The sequence below is a fragment of the Letharia columbiana genome, assembly GCF_014066305.1.
Source record: "Letharia columbiana isolate WasteWater2 chromosome Unknown Sc0000017_s0, whole genome shotgun sequence".
NCBI classification, from domain to species: domain Eukaryota; kingdom Fungi; phylum Ascomycota; class Lecanoromycetes; order Lecanorales; family Parmeliaceae; genus Letharia; species Letharia columbiana.
The window spans coordinates 807,614-823,442 of NW_023501057.1; the positions used below are offsets into that span (position 1 = coordinate 807,614).

At 49.0% G+C, this 15,829-nt stretch overlaps 6 protein-coding genes across 6 annotated transcripts; 2 read left to right on the forward strand and 4 right to left on the reverse strand.

The window, feature by feature from the left end:
* Window positions 1–403: 403 nt before the first annotated feature.
* HO173_006124 (uncharacterized protein) lies at window positions 404–4,852 on the forward strand (the record flags this gene model as incomplete). Its single annotated transcript, XM_037308035.1, has 7 exons — window positions 404–428; window positions 535–626; window positions 683–1,377; window positions 2,383–2,500; window positions 2,551–2,698; window positions 2,764–3,675; window positions 3,726–4,852. The coding sequence occupies 7 exons, from the start codon at window positions 404–406 to the stop codon at window positions 4,850–4,852; spliced, it is 3,117 nt and encodes a 1,038-aa protein (XP_037165295.1).
* A 686-nt stretch (window positions 4,853–5,538) lies between these two features.
* Window positions 5,539–7,717, reverse strand: HO173_006125 (uncharacterized protein; the record flags this gene model as incomplete). Its single annotated transcript, XM_037308036.1, has 5 exons — window positions 5,539–6,581; window positions 6,629–6,794; window positions 6,855–7,464; window positions 7,518–7,534; window positions 7,709–7,717. 5 exons carry the CDS (start codon window positions 7,715–7,717, stop codon window positions 5,539–5,541), a joined length of 1,845 nt encoding a protein of 614 aa, XP_037165296.1.
* A 230-nt stretch (window positions 7,718–7,947) lies between these two features.
* On the forward strand, window positions 7,948–11,612 carry HO173_006126 (uncharacterized protein; the record flags this gene model as incomplete). The annotated part of the gene is made up of 8 exons (XM_037308037.1): window positions 7,948–8,002; window positions 8,063–9,126; window positions 9,179–9,469; window positions 9,691–9,988; window positions 10,038–10,573; window positions 10,631–11,223; window positions 11,274–11,341; window positions 11,452–11,612. The coding sequence occupies 8 exons, from the start codon at window positions 7,948–7,950 to the stop codon at window positions 11,610–11,612; spliced, it is 3,066 nt and encodes a 1,021-aa protein (XP_037165297.1).
* A 455-nt stretch (window positions 11,613–12,067) lies between these two features.
* HO173_006127 (uncharacterized protein) lies at window positions 12,068–13,204 on the reverse strand (the record flags this gene model as incomplete). Its single annotated transcript, XM_037308038.1, has 2 exons — window positions 12,068–12,469; window positions 13,172–13,204. 2 exons carry the CDS (start codon window positions 13,202–13,204, stop codon window positions 12,068–12,070), a joined length of 435 nt encoding a protein of 144 aa, XP_037165298.1.
* Window positions 13,205–13,737: 533 nt separating this feature from the next.
* HO173_006128 (uncharacterized protein) lies at window positions 13,738–14,279 on the reverse strand (the record flags this gene model as incomplete). The annotated part of the gene is made up of 2 exons (XM_037308039.1): window positions 13,738–13,803; window positions 13,956–14,279. 2 exons carry the CDS (start codon window positions 14,277–14,279, stop codon window positions 13,738–13,740), a joined length of 390 nt encoding a protein of 129 aa, XP_037165299.1.
* A 342-nt stretch (window positions 14,280–14,621) lies between these two features.
* HO173_006129 (uncharacterized protein) lies at window positions 14,622–15,511 on the reverse strand (the record flags this gene model as incomplete). Its single annotated transcript, XM_037308040.1, has 6 exons — window positions 14,622–14,757; window positions 14,813–14,929; window positions 14,989–15,115; window positions 15,168–15,204; window positions 15,261–15,290; window positions 15,353–15,511. The coding sequence occupies 6 exons, from the start codon at window positions 15,509–15,511 to the stop codon at window positions 14,622–14,624; spliced, it is 606 nt and encodes a 201-aa protein (XP_037165300.1).
* Between the last annotated feature and the right edge of the window lie 318 nt (window positions 15,512–15,829).

The following is a 15,829-nucleotide window of genomic DNA, read 5'->3' on the forward strand; positions in this document are numbered from 1 at the left end:
ACGCCACAAATTACACACCCAGTTGGCCCTCTCCGGCAGCTTCAAGCAGTCCCGTCCGTAGTATTATGAAACCCACTCCCAAAATTGACCTAAACCAATAACAAAAGTAAGAATGAACTTACTCATCCCAATTCTGAGATTGTATCCAGGCTGCCCCTGGAGTACTGGAGGAGTTGAGTATCTCACTACTCGATGTACGAGTAATGTCTCTGTAAACGTCCTCTCCGCATGGGCGCTAGTGCTAAAGCGTAGTCTTTGTCGCACACAACAACTTTCCTTCCTACAGAAAATCATCGGTTTCACACTTCACAGAGCTGGTCTAGTGGTATCACTATACACGACACGCGCAGCAGTGAAGCTGCCCAGCTTTTCCTTTCCGTACTCTTAATCTACAACTGCGGACATGCCGCCAGCAAACCGGCGAAGAGGTTCGTCGGCCCCACCTGATCCCTGTCACACACTTGCTGCAAGGCATTTCCATGGTATGATTCTTGCAAACAGTAACGCTGACGCGCAGATATCTGCCCAATCCAGACGATGACTCCGAGGATGAGAGCTCGTCCGATTCCTCGCCTCCGGCTATTGCTCGACGATCGAAGTTCAATGATGAGGAAGACGACAGCGATGTATGCACATAGACAGCCTCGCTATTTCAGATAACATCAAGCTCAAAATTCATCAGGTTCTCGAGTCATGGGATGCCGCCGAGGACTCCGAGGTCGAACGTGAAAAGGCCAAAAAAGCAGCAGAGGCCAAAGCCAAGGCAGATGCAGAAGCAGCTGCTAACAAAAAGTCAAAAGCGCAGAGGATAGAGGAGAAGAGGATGGCTACCATGCGTAGAAAGGCGGAGGAAGAGGAGGAATCGAGTAGCGAGGAGGAGGATGAGGCGACCGCTCGCGCAAGATTACGACAAACAGAACAGGATTCGGACCTGAAGCACGCCGAGGACATGTTTGGCAACATTGGTATCAAAAAGGATCGGTCGGCTACAAAAGCTGTGGTGGCCGCAGATCCGTCGGATCCCTCGAGCGCCGTGGATCTTTCCGCGCTTCCTCTCTTCAACCCAAACACGAAAGACCAATTCCTGAAGCTGCGCGAGACCCTCACGCCCATATTGGCATCCAACTCAAAGAAGGCCCAGTACACCCTTTTCATGCAAGAATTCACCAAGCAAATAGTCAAGGATCTGCCGAGCGATCAGATCAAGAAGATAGCTAGCGGTCTGACCACGCTGTCCAACGAGAAGATGAAGGAGGAAAAAGCATCGGAGAAAGGCGGAAAGAAAACCAAAGCTGCTAAGAGCAAAGCGACATTGGTAGCCAATCGTGACACGAGCTTCAAGGCGGACACAACAAGCTATGGGGCCGACGTTGACGAGTGAGTCGTTGCAGTATTTTGTATACTTTCCGGTGCTTCTTCTAATATCTTGCAGCGACGATGATTTCATGTGAATATTGTCAACTCGGCATCGGCCACATCCGGATTTCCCAACGAGGGGATTCCTTTACAAGATACAACGAATCCGACTCAGCGAAGCATTACCGGCTTCGGGGGCTTACAAGGCTGCATTGTGTATCTGGAAAGAGCCCTTTGTGTTGCTTTTGAGCATCCGAGAAGACCAGCGTCCCTCCTTTGCAGAAGGCGTTCATGCATTTGATGTCACGTGGATCAGTCAAAAAGAGTCGGGCTTCAACAATGTGATTTGCCACAGTAGAAATCGTTGGCTTTTATTTATCTCATCACCACCAGCTTCCTCGATTGAATCATGACGAGTGAGCACGAGCGGCCTCTGCAATGTAGCAATTCTATCCATAGATAGTACCAGATACACTGGATTAAGAAAGGCGAAATCTGGCGAGGTGCAAAACCCGCGAGTCCGCTGTCACGGCAGGGATGTGAATGGCCGCGCAGAAATAATAGAGGCAAAAACCCCTCCCCCCAAAAAAACCCAACTCCAATTTCCGCCCAAATCCTACCTAGGTACCTAGACTAATCATTCATCCCAATGATTTTCATATTCTCCCCTCTCTACAGACTCTCCCCTCTTCCCACCGTCTTGAGGCCTGCTGCTTTCCGCCCGAATACCGAGCCAAGGGTCTTAGAGCGGATAACGTCTGACCTACCACTCACGCTGTGACATATGCCGGCTGTCAGAAGCAAGGCAGAGCTGCAGACTCAGAAAAACAAGGTCAGCAGTGCCAAATATCCCCTTGGACCTTCAAACTTTTGCTTTCTCTGCTCTCTCCCCAATTGACCTGTTTTTGCGCTGACCATCTGGGACCCACAGCTCGCTAATTCCTACCATGAGCTGTTGGAGTATGTTGCGCCCTTGTGACCGAAGACATATTCAAAGGAATATACTGAGACCGTCGCCCACTACAGAGAGTTCTCGTCGAAAGAATTACGGACAGTTGGGAATTATACATTGGGCCGCCTCATAGGCAAGGGGTCTTTCGGCAAGGTCTACCTTGCATCGCACAAACTCACCAACGGGTCCAAGGTGCAACTTATGTTCTTGGAATCTATAATTATCGCTAAAATATTTATAAGGTGGTGCTCAAGTCAGCCAACAAGGACGACTCGAATCTTGCCCGCGAGATCCATCATCACCGGCAATTTTTACACCCTCACATTGCTCGATTGTACGAAGTCATTGTAACCGAGAATCTGGTCTGGCTTGTTCTGGAGTACTGCCCTGGTGTGACTATGATATCTGATGTTGTCTCTTGAGCCCCACTGATTTTTTGATTTGTTTTCTGGCAGGGGATGAGCTCTACAACTACCTGCTTCATCATGGGGCAATACCCGTGGAGAAGGTCCAGAGTATCTTTACCCAGCTCGTCGGAGCCGTTGCCTACGTACACAACCTTTCCTGTGTCCACCGAGATCTAAAGCTGGAGAACATCCTGCTGGACAAAAATGAGAACGTCAAATTGTGTGATTTTGGCTTTACACGTGAGTACGAAGGCAAATCGAGCTATCTACAGACATTTTGTGGGACTGTCTGCTATAGCGCGCCGGAAATGCTAAAAGGAGAAAAATACGCTGGAGAAAAGGTTGATGTTTGGAGTCTTGGGATAATACTTTACGCACTGCTGACCGGAGAGCTACCTTTTGATGACGACGATGACATGATCACGAAGCATAAGATTCTTTCGAGCGAGCCAAGTTTTCCTGACACCTTTCCGCCGGATGCCAAATCTCTTGTTAGCCAACTCCTCTCGAAGAGACCACTCTTTCGACCTGGAATTGCTGATATTTTGACAAATCCCTTTCTGTCGGAATACGCTCCGCAACAGCAAGCTATTTTAAAGTTGACTCAGCCTCTACCCTTTACTACGAATTTGGAAAAAGAGACGTTGGAGCGTATGCGCAGTGCTGGGGTTGATGTGGACAAGGTCATTGAAAATGTTCTTGCTCAGCGCTGCGATGCTTTGGCTGGCTGGTGGGCCCTGTTGATCGAGAAAGAGGGGCGTAAAGAGAAAAGGAGGGAAAGAAAGCGAAGGGAGCGAGAGATGGAGGCGAAAAATCTTCGAAGGCTTAGCGCTGCTAGCAGTCGTCTGGAACGCATAGCAGGACCTTTAAGAGAAGTGGATGAAGAGGGTCTTTCCCCTTCACCGAGTGCTGATGTTTCACGAAGTCGAGGGAGGCGGGAAAGGCGCAGCACACCCACTCGTAAGTCGACTGAACATATAAGTAGTTGGATTCTACTGAAACAAACAAAGCTCAACTGATTCTTCCTGAGCTTCCTCTGTTGCCTGAAGGGAGCACTCTTGATTCGCCTGGCTCTCCTGTCCCTCCTCCGCCAATCGAGAAAGACTCGATACGTTCCCGTTCAGCGAGCTCTTCTCGGCGTCGACCACCTCCTCCTCCCAAAGAGAGAAGGCAATCCCGTCCAGGTAGCACGCTTCAACTGGTCTCTACGAATTCTGACCTTCTGGCGCCGCCGAACGGAATGTCAAAGAGACGTCCCAATCGTCGGCGCCAACACGCCTTCTTCCACCAGCTGGCATCCATCAAGCATTGGTTCATGGAATCTGCCAAGAGGGCCAAATCCCCTATCTCTAGGAGCGATTCTTCGACGCTCAAAAACTCTCCACAGGAGAGAAAGAGCCCCATCGAGCCCCGCCGTACGCTAAACAATGGGACTCCAAGCCGATCAGCTGCCACACCTACACGCCAGCTTTCTGGCGCTTCATATCCTCGGCCTGGTATACCAAATCCCAAACATAGGTCTTCTCTGTCTCCTGCTCCAATAACGCCTCGGTCCTCGTATCGCCGATCTTCTGGCGGTCTCCGTGGCCGCAAGTCTACCTCCTCTTCAGTATCCTCCATCCGCAGCATTCATCATGTCCATACCCACTCGAAAGCGTCTTCCACCTCGTCTACTTCCAACTCGGTCCACTCTTCTGTTCCCTTTTCCAAAACCTCACGTTCTCCGCACACCTCTGTCAAAGTTCTCCCCGCCACCCCTACCGTGACAGCGTTCCCTTCAAACATCCGCCTCGTCCGAGCGGCGCCTAACTACAATGAACCGGCCAACTTCGCCTCTCCTAGCGGGTTGGTCTTCGCAAAGCGGAAGAAGAAGCCTTTTCGGGGTCCAATGCTCTCCATTGGTAATAGTAATGGTGGCATTCCTGCCGGCAGACCAAGAGATTCCAGTGTGGGTGGCAGCAGAAGTGCGAGCGCTGCTGGAAGAACTAGTGGCGAGATCATCGAGGAGGAAGACGAGGATGAGGTCGAAGAGGTGGATACCTTTAGTCCTCTTGCTCCGGAAGCTGAGGAAACGATTATCTGGGAGGGTGGTAAAGAGGCTGAAGTGGATGGTTGGGTCAGGAGACGGCATGATTGAACACAGCACAATGCAGTGTGACATATTGCCCACCTTTGGACCCCGGTTTCTTAGGGTCTAAATATTGGAGCGGCACATTATTACCCATGTAACATTATTATTCATCATAATTAATCGGCCGTTCTAGGGTATACATCAACAAGTGATATACATGCACTCTCAGCCATTTTTTGAAATGGTCAGAGAAAGGGATCGTGTCCCATACCTCGCGCCTTCGATCAAACTCCTTGCCCTTCAGTTGTCTTGATGTCCTAGCAAGAAGTAAAACTCAGGGGCTGCCGACCGATTATCAACAACTCGTTGCTTTCAACATAGCACAACTCAACAGTGAAACGACCTACAGCGAAACTTTCAAAGTAAGCAAAGTCTTTCTCTGAGCAGATTGGAAATGATATAGCACAAAGTTTGACTGTAAACCTTGTTAGTCAAAAGACTTTTGACCAAAGTTGTTGCGTTGCAAAAGAGGCAGTACTTTGATATTTTGCCAGAACATGTTACCAGGAGACGGGATAGGTACATCTACAACCTAGCAGTTTAGGAACTGTGATTCAACCGAGATACTTTGCCTCCTGGTTTTTCTACGCTAGGAGCTATCTACAAGTATTCTGACAGCCAAGGAAACCATTGTGAAGGAGGCAGGTTGAATTCGTTGATGTTTGGCGTCTCAGCAATGTACTCTTCACGCTTCACATTGTGAGGCCATTCCAAACATCAGCGTCAACTTCGCCTTCCTGTACGATCGCGTCTTGTGCATTCGGCACTCCAATGAGAGCTACCCCTTTCGGTACTGCCACTTCGGTCACATTGAAACATCCAAACGCTGTAACCTTGATCAGCTCCGGGCAGCTTCTGAACATTCCAGCGACTATCGAGGTATCAATCTTCGTTAAGAATGAGATGTTGATGTCCTTGAGGACGGGGTACTGTTGCTTGCCATCGAATACTCTAGAAAAGCTTTCATAGGTGATGTGACGGCATGAGCTGATATCTAACCGTTCGAGACGGGACCCAGAATGTCTAATTAACGCCTCAAAACCCCCAGATGCGAGTCCGACGGGATCTTCGGGACCGTCAGGTACTGCATAATCGACAGAACGGTTGCTGGAAAAGTCGATGAAGGCAAGGGCCGGATTTGACCAATTGGTAAAGAGAGATGCGAACCCAACGTCGGTACAACAATCGTTCTCGGTAAATCGTAATTTGCTTAGCTGGGTGCAATTGGAATGAATCATGGACAAAGCGTCGTCATCGGCATCGCTGAACCCTTCGAGAGAAAGTGTACGAAGGCCTGGACCGACAGATGATATAAGATCGGCAAGGACACCCGGGGTAGTTGCCGTTGGAAAGCGAAGAGACACATGCTCCAGTTGCCTCAACTCGGTCATAACACCAAGGGCGACGTCCCCAAGCCGGAAGCATTTCTTCATCTTCAAGCGTTTGATGTTAGGACAGTGGCGGATCAGACACATGAAAGTATCTTCATCCATGGAGTAATCGAGCCAAGACAACTTGAGAGTTTCGAGCCGAAGCCCACAATTCTCGAAGAATTCTGCCCACTTCCCATTGGACACTAGGTTCGCTGCCTCAAGCTGTAAAATTCTAAGGGGAACATTACGCTCGATGATATAGTCGACAACCTCGTCTTTGAATTGCCCGGCGTTTCGGAGATTAAGATTCTGTACTTTTGGAACCACCGAGAATATTTTGATGTAATCCTCGGTCTCAAGTTCTGTTGAGCGTCAACCAAACCCTGTAATTACAACGAGCGGAACTTACTGCCACAGTCATAGATATCTATAGTCTCAAGATCGGGACGAAGGAAAAGCTCAAGGGTTCGGGACGTAATAACACGTCTCCTGGATAGGATTTGGCTTAAGCGATTCAGTAGAGATTGCGGCAGGTCACCGAATTCTTCGACTTCGTGGATGTTGTTTGCAACTTCCTGTACAGGATTAGGACATTACACATGCTGGAGTATGGCCGCATCAGTCAGGCGCAGTACCTTAATGCAGAGCTCCTGTAGTGTCCTGGAACCAATCTGCACAATACCATCCAAAAGATTGCTCTGGACATGTCGACGTTTGTCTCGACTCACAGCCTGTTTCTTCGACTTCTGATCCTTTTTCTTTTGATCTTCCTGCTCCTTCGAACATTTGGTGCAAAGGAGTCCGCCATCTGGGCCTGTCTTACTGTATGCGGTGACAGTGAATCGTTTCTCGCAATTCTCGCAATTCTCCAGCTGACCAGGTAATGGCTTCCTTCTCGTGTACATGTCCCATGCAACATCATCATTCTCGCCATCAGAGCCTTCATCCTTGCGTTTCTTTTGGCGCTTGTAGTCTTTGCTCTCCTTGATCTTGGCTAGAGTCTTCTCCTGCTGCCGTTTTCTCTTCTTCTTCTGAGCCGCCGTTTCTACACGCTCTTCGTCGTCCTTTTGGTCGATAGATTCACCATTCGCGGTTGATTCCTGTTCCTGTTGCCGTCGAGCTTCCCTCTGGCGACGCTCATAGTCTGCAGAGATTTGAGCAGCAGATATGTTGTTCGAGGCGAGAAAGTCAGTGAGAGCCGACTGGGGCCCCCTGATCTGATTGTTTGCTGCTCTTCGTCCTGCCCTGGGTCACAACGTTAGATACTGTATGCATTGGCGGAGGGACCTCGAGCGTACATTGTTATTGCCACAGGCTACAATTAGTAGTAAAGAAGGCTTCTGTGCGGTTGAGAAATGTAGGTGTAATATCGAACGTCTTGCTCCAGATCCAAAGTGAGAGTAGTGCGGAGTGTGATGTTTGAGAATGTTGAGAACGACGGAGTATGTTGTACTCTTGCTCGTGTTTGATTTGGGAAAGGGTGACTGACTTTACTCATAGCGGGAAAATCACTTTACGCGCCCTCAGAACGCGTCGTAGAAAGTGTGGCAAATAATCCTTTAGATTCTTTAATCTATCACTGGGCGAACCCCTTACTTACTTCTACACTTCCTTTAGAGTCTGCCTTTAATTGAAATTTTTTCTCTCTCCTCGTGGTTTGTCTGTTAGTGTAACAGGAAACGCCATTAGAGAGGGCCATATTTCCAAGGATCCTATTCTGTTCCGGTCATGGCCAGGAAAGTCGCGGCCGCAAGGGCAATTGCCCGCTCGTCCCCTCATCTTCGTGAGTCGCTGCTTGATCATTTAGTAGTCAATCTCGAATACAGCCTGACCATTACTCCAGCCGTGAATCCCGAATCGTCATCTCCTCGTCGAAAGGCAGGCAGACCATCCAATCAATCCAGGCCCAAAATTTCCGCAGCCGCCGAATTTGAAGACATGGACTTGGTTCGAGAGCCTATATATGCAAAGGCGAAGAGGAATCAGCTTCCTCAGCAGGTACTGAAGAAAGTCGTGATTCCAGTCAATGGCCGCTCGTCAATCGCCTCTTCCGTCTCCAGTGTGCGCGACCAGTCTAGCGAGTATGACACACCAGGCACGAGCGTGGCTGTGACACCTGCAGAATCCTTGGTGAGAGAGGAACGATCTTCCAAACGTCCAAGTAGAGTTAGCAGCAGCATACCTACTTATCAGCCCAAGGAACCATCCAAGGGAAAGCGGAAGCGCTTGGAAGTTGACGAGCTCGTGGAAGCTGATGCTCTCTTGGCTCAAAAGTTACAAGAGCGAGAGTATGGCGAGGACCAAGAAGAGGCTCGCAGACCTAGACGAGCTCGAAAAGGTCTGATCGAAGATTCCGAAGACGAACTTTTGCTTTCTGATCTAAGCCAAGAGCATTCGCCAGATCCGGACGACGTCCCAGAACTCGACATACCTATGTCTCGAAGGTCCATCAGAAGAGGCCACAAGGCTTTCCTATCTCGGGCTACTCCTCCGGATGTAGATGGCGATCGGTCCCAAGAGGAGTCCCTTAATGAGGAAGAAATCATAGAATCTCTTATGCCCAAGAGTAAGAGACTGAAGGCAAACCACCGTACATCTTTGCCATCTCGAGCTGCTCGGGACTCTGCAAACAAGTCTATTAAAGACAAGGCCCCCCGCAGAATCCTTGACAGCGAGGACTCTGACTTGTCTGATCATGGCGACGACGCGTCTCTTTTCGGCTCTGATATCCGTTCTGATGCATTTGAAGAATCCGAAGATGCTGGTGAAGAGGTTGATGATGTCGTCGGTGTGGTTAACAGCCCTTTGTCAGCGCCAACCGCCGACCCGGCTACTGGCCGTCGTGGCCGTAGAGGAGCTCCGTCCACCCGAGGCAGACGCTCTTGGCAGAGACGGGTTGAAGATAGGGTAAGTTCAGAGATTCTTTTGAACCTACATGCAGGACTAAGACATACATTAGGCTGTAAGAGAGCGGCAAAAGCTAGAGAAAGCGCATCCTGAGATCATGACCATGTGGACAGATCTTGAAGCCGTCCCTCTAATCAAGCTCACGCAAGCTGTGCAACCCGAGACGATTACGCGTAAGCTTAAAACATTTCAGCTCGAAGGCTTGGACTGGATGACGAAGCAGGAGAAATCTCAATGGAAAGGAGGTCTTCTCGGCGACGAAATGGGAATGGGCAAGACTATCCAGGCTGTATCCTTGATCATGTCTGATTATCCGGCAAAAGACCCTACATTGGTAGTCGTCGTAAGTTTTCGCCGCTTTTATACTGCACAGCACAAATCCTCTTCTTCGATGATTCTGTCGATTCCATATCGGCTTTCCCCCAAAAAACTTGCCTTCTTCTATTGTTATTGAACGCTCATTTGCCACCACCTCTTGTACCTTGTTGATCCTTCTGGGCTACGTCACATGAGATTTGTACTACTGCGTTGACTGTATCCAATGGAACTGACCGTTTGTCGCAGCCCCCCGTTGCGCTCATGCAATGGCAGAACGAGATAAATGAATACACGGATGGCAAACTGCGCGTTTTAATCTATCACAATTCGAACCCGAAGGTTAAGAACTTGAAGGTGAAAGACCTCAGAGGCTTTGATGTAATCATGATATCTTACTCAGGACTCGAATCGGTATATCGCAAAGAATCTAAGGGCTGGAAACGTGACGACGGCCTCATCAAAGAGAACAGCAAGATTCACGCCATTAATTATCATCGACTGATCCTGGACGAGGCACATAATATCAAGACGCGGACTACTGGAGGTATGCACTATAATCCGCAGAGGATTTTCATTGTCTGACCCATTTGCAGTCGCCAAAGCTTGCTTCGCACTCAAGGCAGATCATAAGTGGTGCCTGTCCGGTACACCTGTGCAAAACCGCATCGGGGAGTTCTTTTCACTTCTCCGCTTCCTTCAGATTGCGCCTTTTGCATGCTACTTTTGCAAGAAGTGCAAATGTGCAGAGCTCCATTGGACACAAGACGAAGCGAAGAAATGTACGACTTGCAATCACACTGGCTTTGACCACGTCTCGATTTTCAACCAGGAGTTGTTGAACCCTATCACTCAAGGGGAAGACCATGAGCTTCGTCGGGCTGCACTTGGCAAGCTACGCCTTGTCACCGACCGAATCATGCTGCGACGTATGAAACGTGATCACACTGCTTCCATGGAGCTTCCACCTAAGGAAGTCATCATTCACAATGAGTTCTTCGGCGAGATCGAGCGAGACTTCTCTTCCAGTATTATGTCCAATACCACCCGGGAATTTGATACGTACGTGAGTCGTGGTGTCATGCTCAACAACTACGCAAACATTTTTGGCCTCATCATGCAGATGCGTCAAGTACGTCCTCTACTCAGCTTGCCCTTCCTGATATCTTGACATCTAATTCTTCAACAGGTAGCAAATCACCCTGATCTTATCCTAAAGAAGCACGCGCAAGGCGGACAGAACGTCCTGGTCTGCAGTATATGCGATGAGACTGCCGAGGAACCCATTCGTTCGCGCTGCCATCATGAGTTCTGCCGTAAATGTGCAAAGGACTACGTAAGGTCCTTTGAAGACGACACTCCAGACTGCCCACGATGTCACATCCCGTTGACCATCGACTTCGATCAGCCGGACATCGAGCAAGACGAAGATAATGTCAAGAAGAGCTCCATCATCAATCGAATCAAGATGGAAGACTGGACTTCATCCACCAAAATAGAGATGTTGGTTTACGATCTCTACAAGCTAAGAAGTCAGAAGCAAACCCACAAATCAATCGTCTTTTCACAATTCACGTCAATGCTACAGCTGGTCGAATGGCGTCTTCGTCGTGCAGGCTTTAACACCGTGATGCTAGACGGCAGTATGAGTCCAGCTCAGCGCCAGAAGTCAATTGAGTATTTCATGAATAACACTGATGTCGAGGTCTTCCTCGTTTCACTAAAGGCTGGGGGTGTGGCTTTGAACCTGACAGAAGCCTCAAGAGTATTTATCATCGACCCGTAAGTACCAACTTTATATAGACTCATACATACCGCTAATGCTCATTTAGTTGGTGGAACCCTGCCGCCGAGTGGCAGTCCGCTGATCGCTGTCACCGTATCGGCCAGAAGCGTCCTTGTAAGTATTTTCCGAGGGTTTTTTTTCCAATTCCAACCTGAGATTGAGTGACGAGGGTAGCTGTGAGGGCCAGATTTGCTTTTCTGGGAAGATGCTGACTCCCATAAAAGGTGTCATCACCCGTCTCTGTATAGAGGACTCGGTCGAGTCACGCATGGTGATGTTACAGGAGAAGAAGGCGAACATGATCAACGGCACCATCAATAACGATCAGGTTGCTATGGAGAAGCTGACCCCCGAGGACATGCAGTTCCTGTTCCGCGGAAGCTAGATAATTGTTCGCCGACTATGTGTATTCATGGTCTATGGCTTAGCGTGGCGACGCATATTTCGCGGGGAGTCACTGCAGATACTAGCGGTAGCTTGACCCCGGACGTTAGTGTTTTGCACATGGCGTGGCAGCTTTTGAAGGCGAATGCTAAGATGATGAGAGGAGAGCGAAGATCCTCTGAGCAGTCGAGAGCTTTATGTGACGCAAGCGAGAATCCTTTGCGCCTATAATAGCTGACGAACATCGTATAGCCTCTTTCTCACATTGCTGTCGGCGATTTATATTTCTCTCCATCATGTTAGTGGTGCATGAGAGAGACCTAGAGTGTCATGACGCAAGTACTCTAGTTGAATCGAGGTCTTTGCTCCAGGGTTTGCTCCCATGTCCTCCTTCGCTGCCGGGATTGCCTCTACTCATCTTCCTCTCTGCGCCGACAATGAGTACAACATGAGAGCTTACTGCCACGATATACTCGCTTTTTCCAAGATAATAAAGTCAATGTCCATTCGCCCATTCATTGTCATCTTGGCTCTTACTCTTGCGATGAGCCATGCCGCGCCCTCCAACGGGTTAGCATTTCTGACGTCAAGGTTCACACGGCAGTTGAATACCAGGATTGGGCCCTTTGAGATTGCCTCGGACCTTTCGGGAATGAAGCCGACATCCAAGGCTCCGCATGCCGTGGGGGAACCTCCTGCGTCGGCTTGTAGGTTCTTCATCTCTCTTTCAAGATCTTCTTGGCCGTACGCTGTCTCCATGACTTGTGGAAACATGTCAGCCACATAGCCTAGGCTCTCCTGCGTGAAACGCTCCGTCCCCTCGAAACACAGCCATTGATCGACCAAGGCCGGGCCAGCCTAACCCTGGTCAAGTGAGTCCTGACTGTTGAAGATTCCGGAATCATCTTCTCCTCGTTAGAACAGTAACTGGAGCCTGGGGACAGTTCTGGAGGGTAAATCAAAGCTTCTGGCTCCCAAGAGTGTCTTTCGATCAAATCTCGTTGCCCAGTATGAAATAATTAATCCAAAAACACGTACAGTGGTGACCTGTTTTACGGATATTGTGGAACGGCTTGTGATGGAGCGACCAGTTTTGGTCGGTGCCGCTACGTAGTGCTTGGGTAGAAGGGAGAGATAGAGGAGGTGGAGAGAGTGAATAAGCCGCCGGAAGAGACATGCCTGTTTTTTGCATGGAAATTTGATTGCGTGAGGTGCCTGATCGCCTTGCGTAAGTCCAAGTTTTGATTCTGTAATTTTTTGAAGTTTGCTCTGTCCTCGGAATTCGGCGAAGAAAGCGGGTCGAAAGGCCAAAGTGTGTGGTTGGTGGTAAGAAGATAGATAGTATGGTATGGAAGTGCAGTGTGGCTACTAAGAGAATACAGGAAGTAACGTAACCGCCGTGGGGGACTGAGGAGGTTTCTGAAGTTTTTGTCAAAGGAGAGATTCCGGATCATCCGGATCACCAAAAACATTCACGCAGCGATTTTCTCCGATACAAGCAAGTATATGTAATTAGATAGACTTGCTACTGCCAATGCACCAGTCAGGGTGAAGGAAAACCTTGTGACTGCGGGTGCCAATAGCACTAGGCATTGGTCCCATTCCCACAGCGGTCAGCAATCTTCTTGGAGGTCAATGTCCGACTGCCTCACAACCCAGACCATGGTATCCACTAAGAGTTGACAAGATGGGAAAGAGTCTACTGGATGCTGCAAGCCCTTGCAACGGTGGTTTTCATACCGGGCGGCATTGCAACACGTATCCAGGCTTTGTATCGCCGGGGCAGCTACTCGTACGAGAGGAACGTTCTCTACATTCAGCGTAGTGCACCGGCTTCTCTCAATTATATAGGAGATGTACACAAGACTGAATTCTGGGAGCTTTCCAAGTCGAGGAAATTTCTTATTGCTAGATGTATAGCCACAAGCTACGCCGTCGTCAGGATGAGCTTCATGATCCGCCAGGGTGCTCGAAAATTGTCGATAACTTAAGGCCATCAAGGCGTGATTAGACTTTGAGTGTCATCATAGCCACTCCAATGCTACAAGGAAAGAGGTATTTTATATCTAAAATCACGACAGAACCTCCTTCTCCTAGAGCTTCCCATGCCAGCTTGCGCAATTGTCTCAAAACAGCTGGTCTCTATACTCTAATCTTTTGGTGCTGATCAACGTCACTTCGGTCTTGACTTTCTACGCAGACCTCGGAGTTAGCGTTGTTTATTCGAGGTAGGAAGTAAAGTTGCAAGACAGATCTGAGGAATAGAAAGGTCTTCTTGCTCCCGAAACATGTCTTGCGAGTCAACTTCGTTACCAAACAAGGATCAGCTCCGAAATGTACGTACGATGCGTCTCGATGGGGTTTGCATCTCCTCTAGACTGATCTGATCATCAGGATTCCCACGCTGTTTCCTTCCGCCATGCACGTGCGCATTGTGGCCCCAAGTTGTATTATTCTCGACGCCCGTTTCTTCAAGACGAGTGAAACTTCTAAGGGTACCATCCTCACCTTTGTTGCGACTCCACGTGTACCGCGAGGGGGTGCCGCTGCCATAGTCCTGGGCGCTCTTGTTTCTCGTACCCTTGAACGTTGGGCCATGGTAGGTATTACTGACAAGCCTTTTCAGGAGAGGTCGTAGACTCGGCAAACATGCGCTGACGACGCCCATAGTCGGCTCAGTGGCAGTCCAGATTCCAGCGTTCACGTACCTCCCTTGCATGTTCATCAGACCTCATCTTTTTCCATAATTCCTTGATATAGCAACGAGAAACTTACAGGTAAGGTCAACGTCTTCCAATCGCGAGAGAACGATTAATCGGATAATACTGCATAGGCAAACGCTGCAAGCATAATCAGTACGTTGGGGCTATCTAAGCCGGAAATCTTCTCACAAGCCAGCAACCATAAAAATGGACGTCAGGGTTACTTTTTGCCCCTTAGTTGTTCGCAGACGCCACAGGAGAGGAATTGGCTTCATTAATATCAGCAAAAGTGCGTCTAGTCATGCGTGCTAAGGTTGTACCATAAAGACAATCAGCGCGTCCAATGCGCAATTGACTCCACCAGCGACCAAGAAGAGCAAGTTTACATTCACGCAACGAGCATGTACTCTGTCTTCTACATCCCAAAAGGCATGTATGGGCACACTGAAGTTTGTATGTGTGAATAAAATTCGTTCAGACCGCTGGGTGGACGGCTTACCATTGGAATATGACAATCATTACGAACGTGACTGTAAAACACAGCACGACGGCAGTCATGATGAGCAGAACGATCCGGAGCTGGGCAATAGGAAAGATCCTGCGATAGAACGCAAGACTAGATACGAGACCGCATCAGCAAATCAGACTCGAAGTCCCTTCGTCGGGCAATCTTACATGGAGAGCTTGTTAAAACAAATGGTGAGCCCGAAGAAAAGTTCAAAGACCCAAAGGGTTTGGAGGAACATCGATGTCGCATCGAGGGGCAGTATCCATATGTGCCTACCGAATCCTCGAGGAATCGCTATCTTATGTGTCAGGTGGGTTGGAAGCGGTAATGAGAGTTGACGACTGACATATCAGATTGAGTATAGGCAGGACGTATGAAAGAAGCTTCCCAACTGTCAGACAGACTCCCGGAAACAGAGCACCAAAAGTATGCCACTGACCAAAGCAAGAACAATGAGAAGGTCGTCCCACTAATGTGACGCAAGAGCATCAGTACAATATTTATGTCAAAGCAGATGATCCGACGTTATACCCAATATCCCGCCCTCGAGATCTTCCTGGAGACGAGACGTAGAACGACAAAGACTGTAGGTATTATTATGAAGGCGATGTTCGATGCTCGTATCCTGTCACCCTGATCCGCTTGGAGATTGAAGCCCGGTTCGCCGGTAGGAGGTGCCTCATTAGCCATGGTGTTTGTTGTAGCGTTCGCTCAACAGACTTGATGCGAGCATTGGTGAAGACAGTCGTCAGGATGGGAGTGTACTCGTCCTGTGCCCACACGCATGCTCTCATCCTCTCACATGCAAAAGCAGCAAAGGCAGTCAATAAATCCCGGAGCTGTCGCTTCATATTAATCAGATTGTGGCTTTGGAGTACGCCGCGAGAAGTCGAGCAGGGGTCTGACGACACGGTATCATTTAGATGTTGCAACGATAATAAGATTATACACATCCAGTTACAGTAGTCCAGATGATCCTTACCATTTTTTAGTGAATAAAAGGAAGAC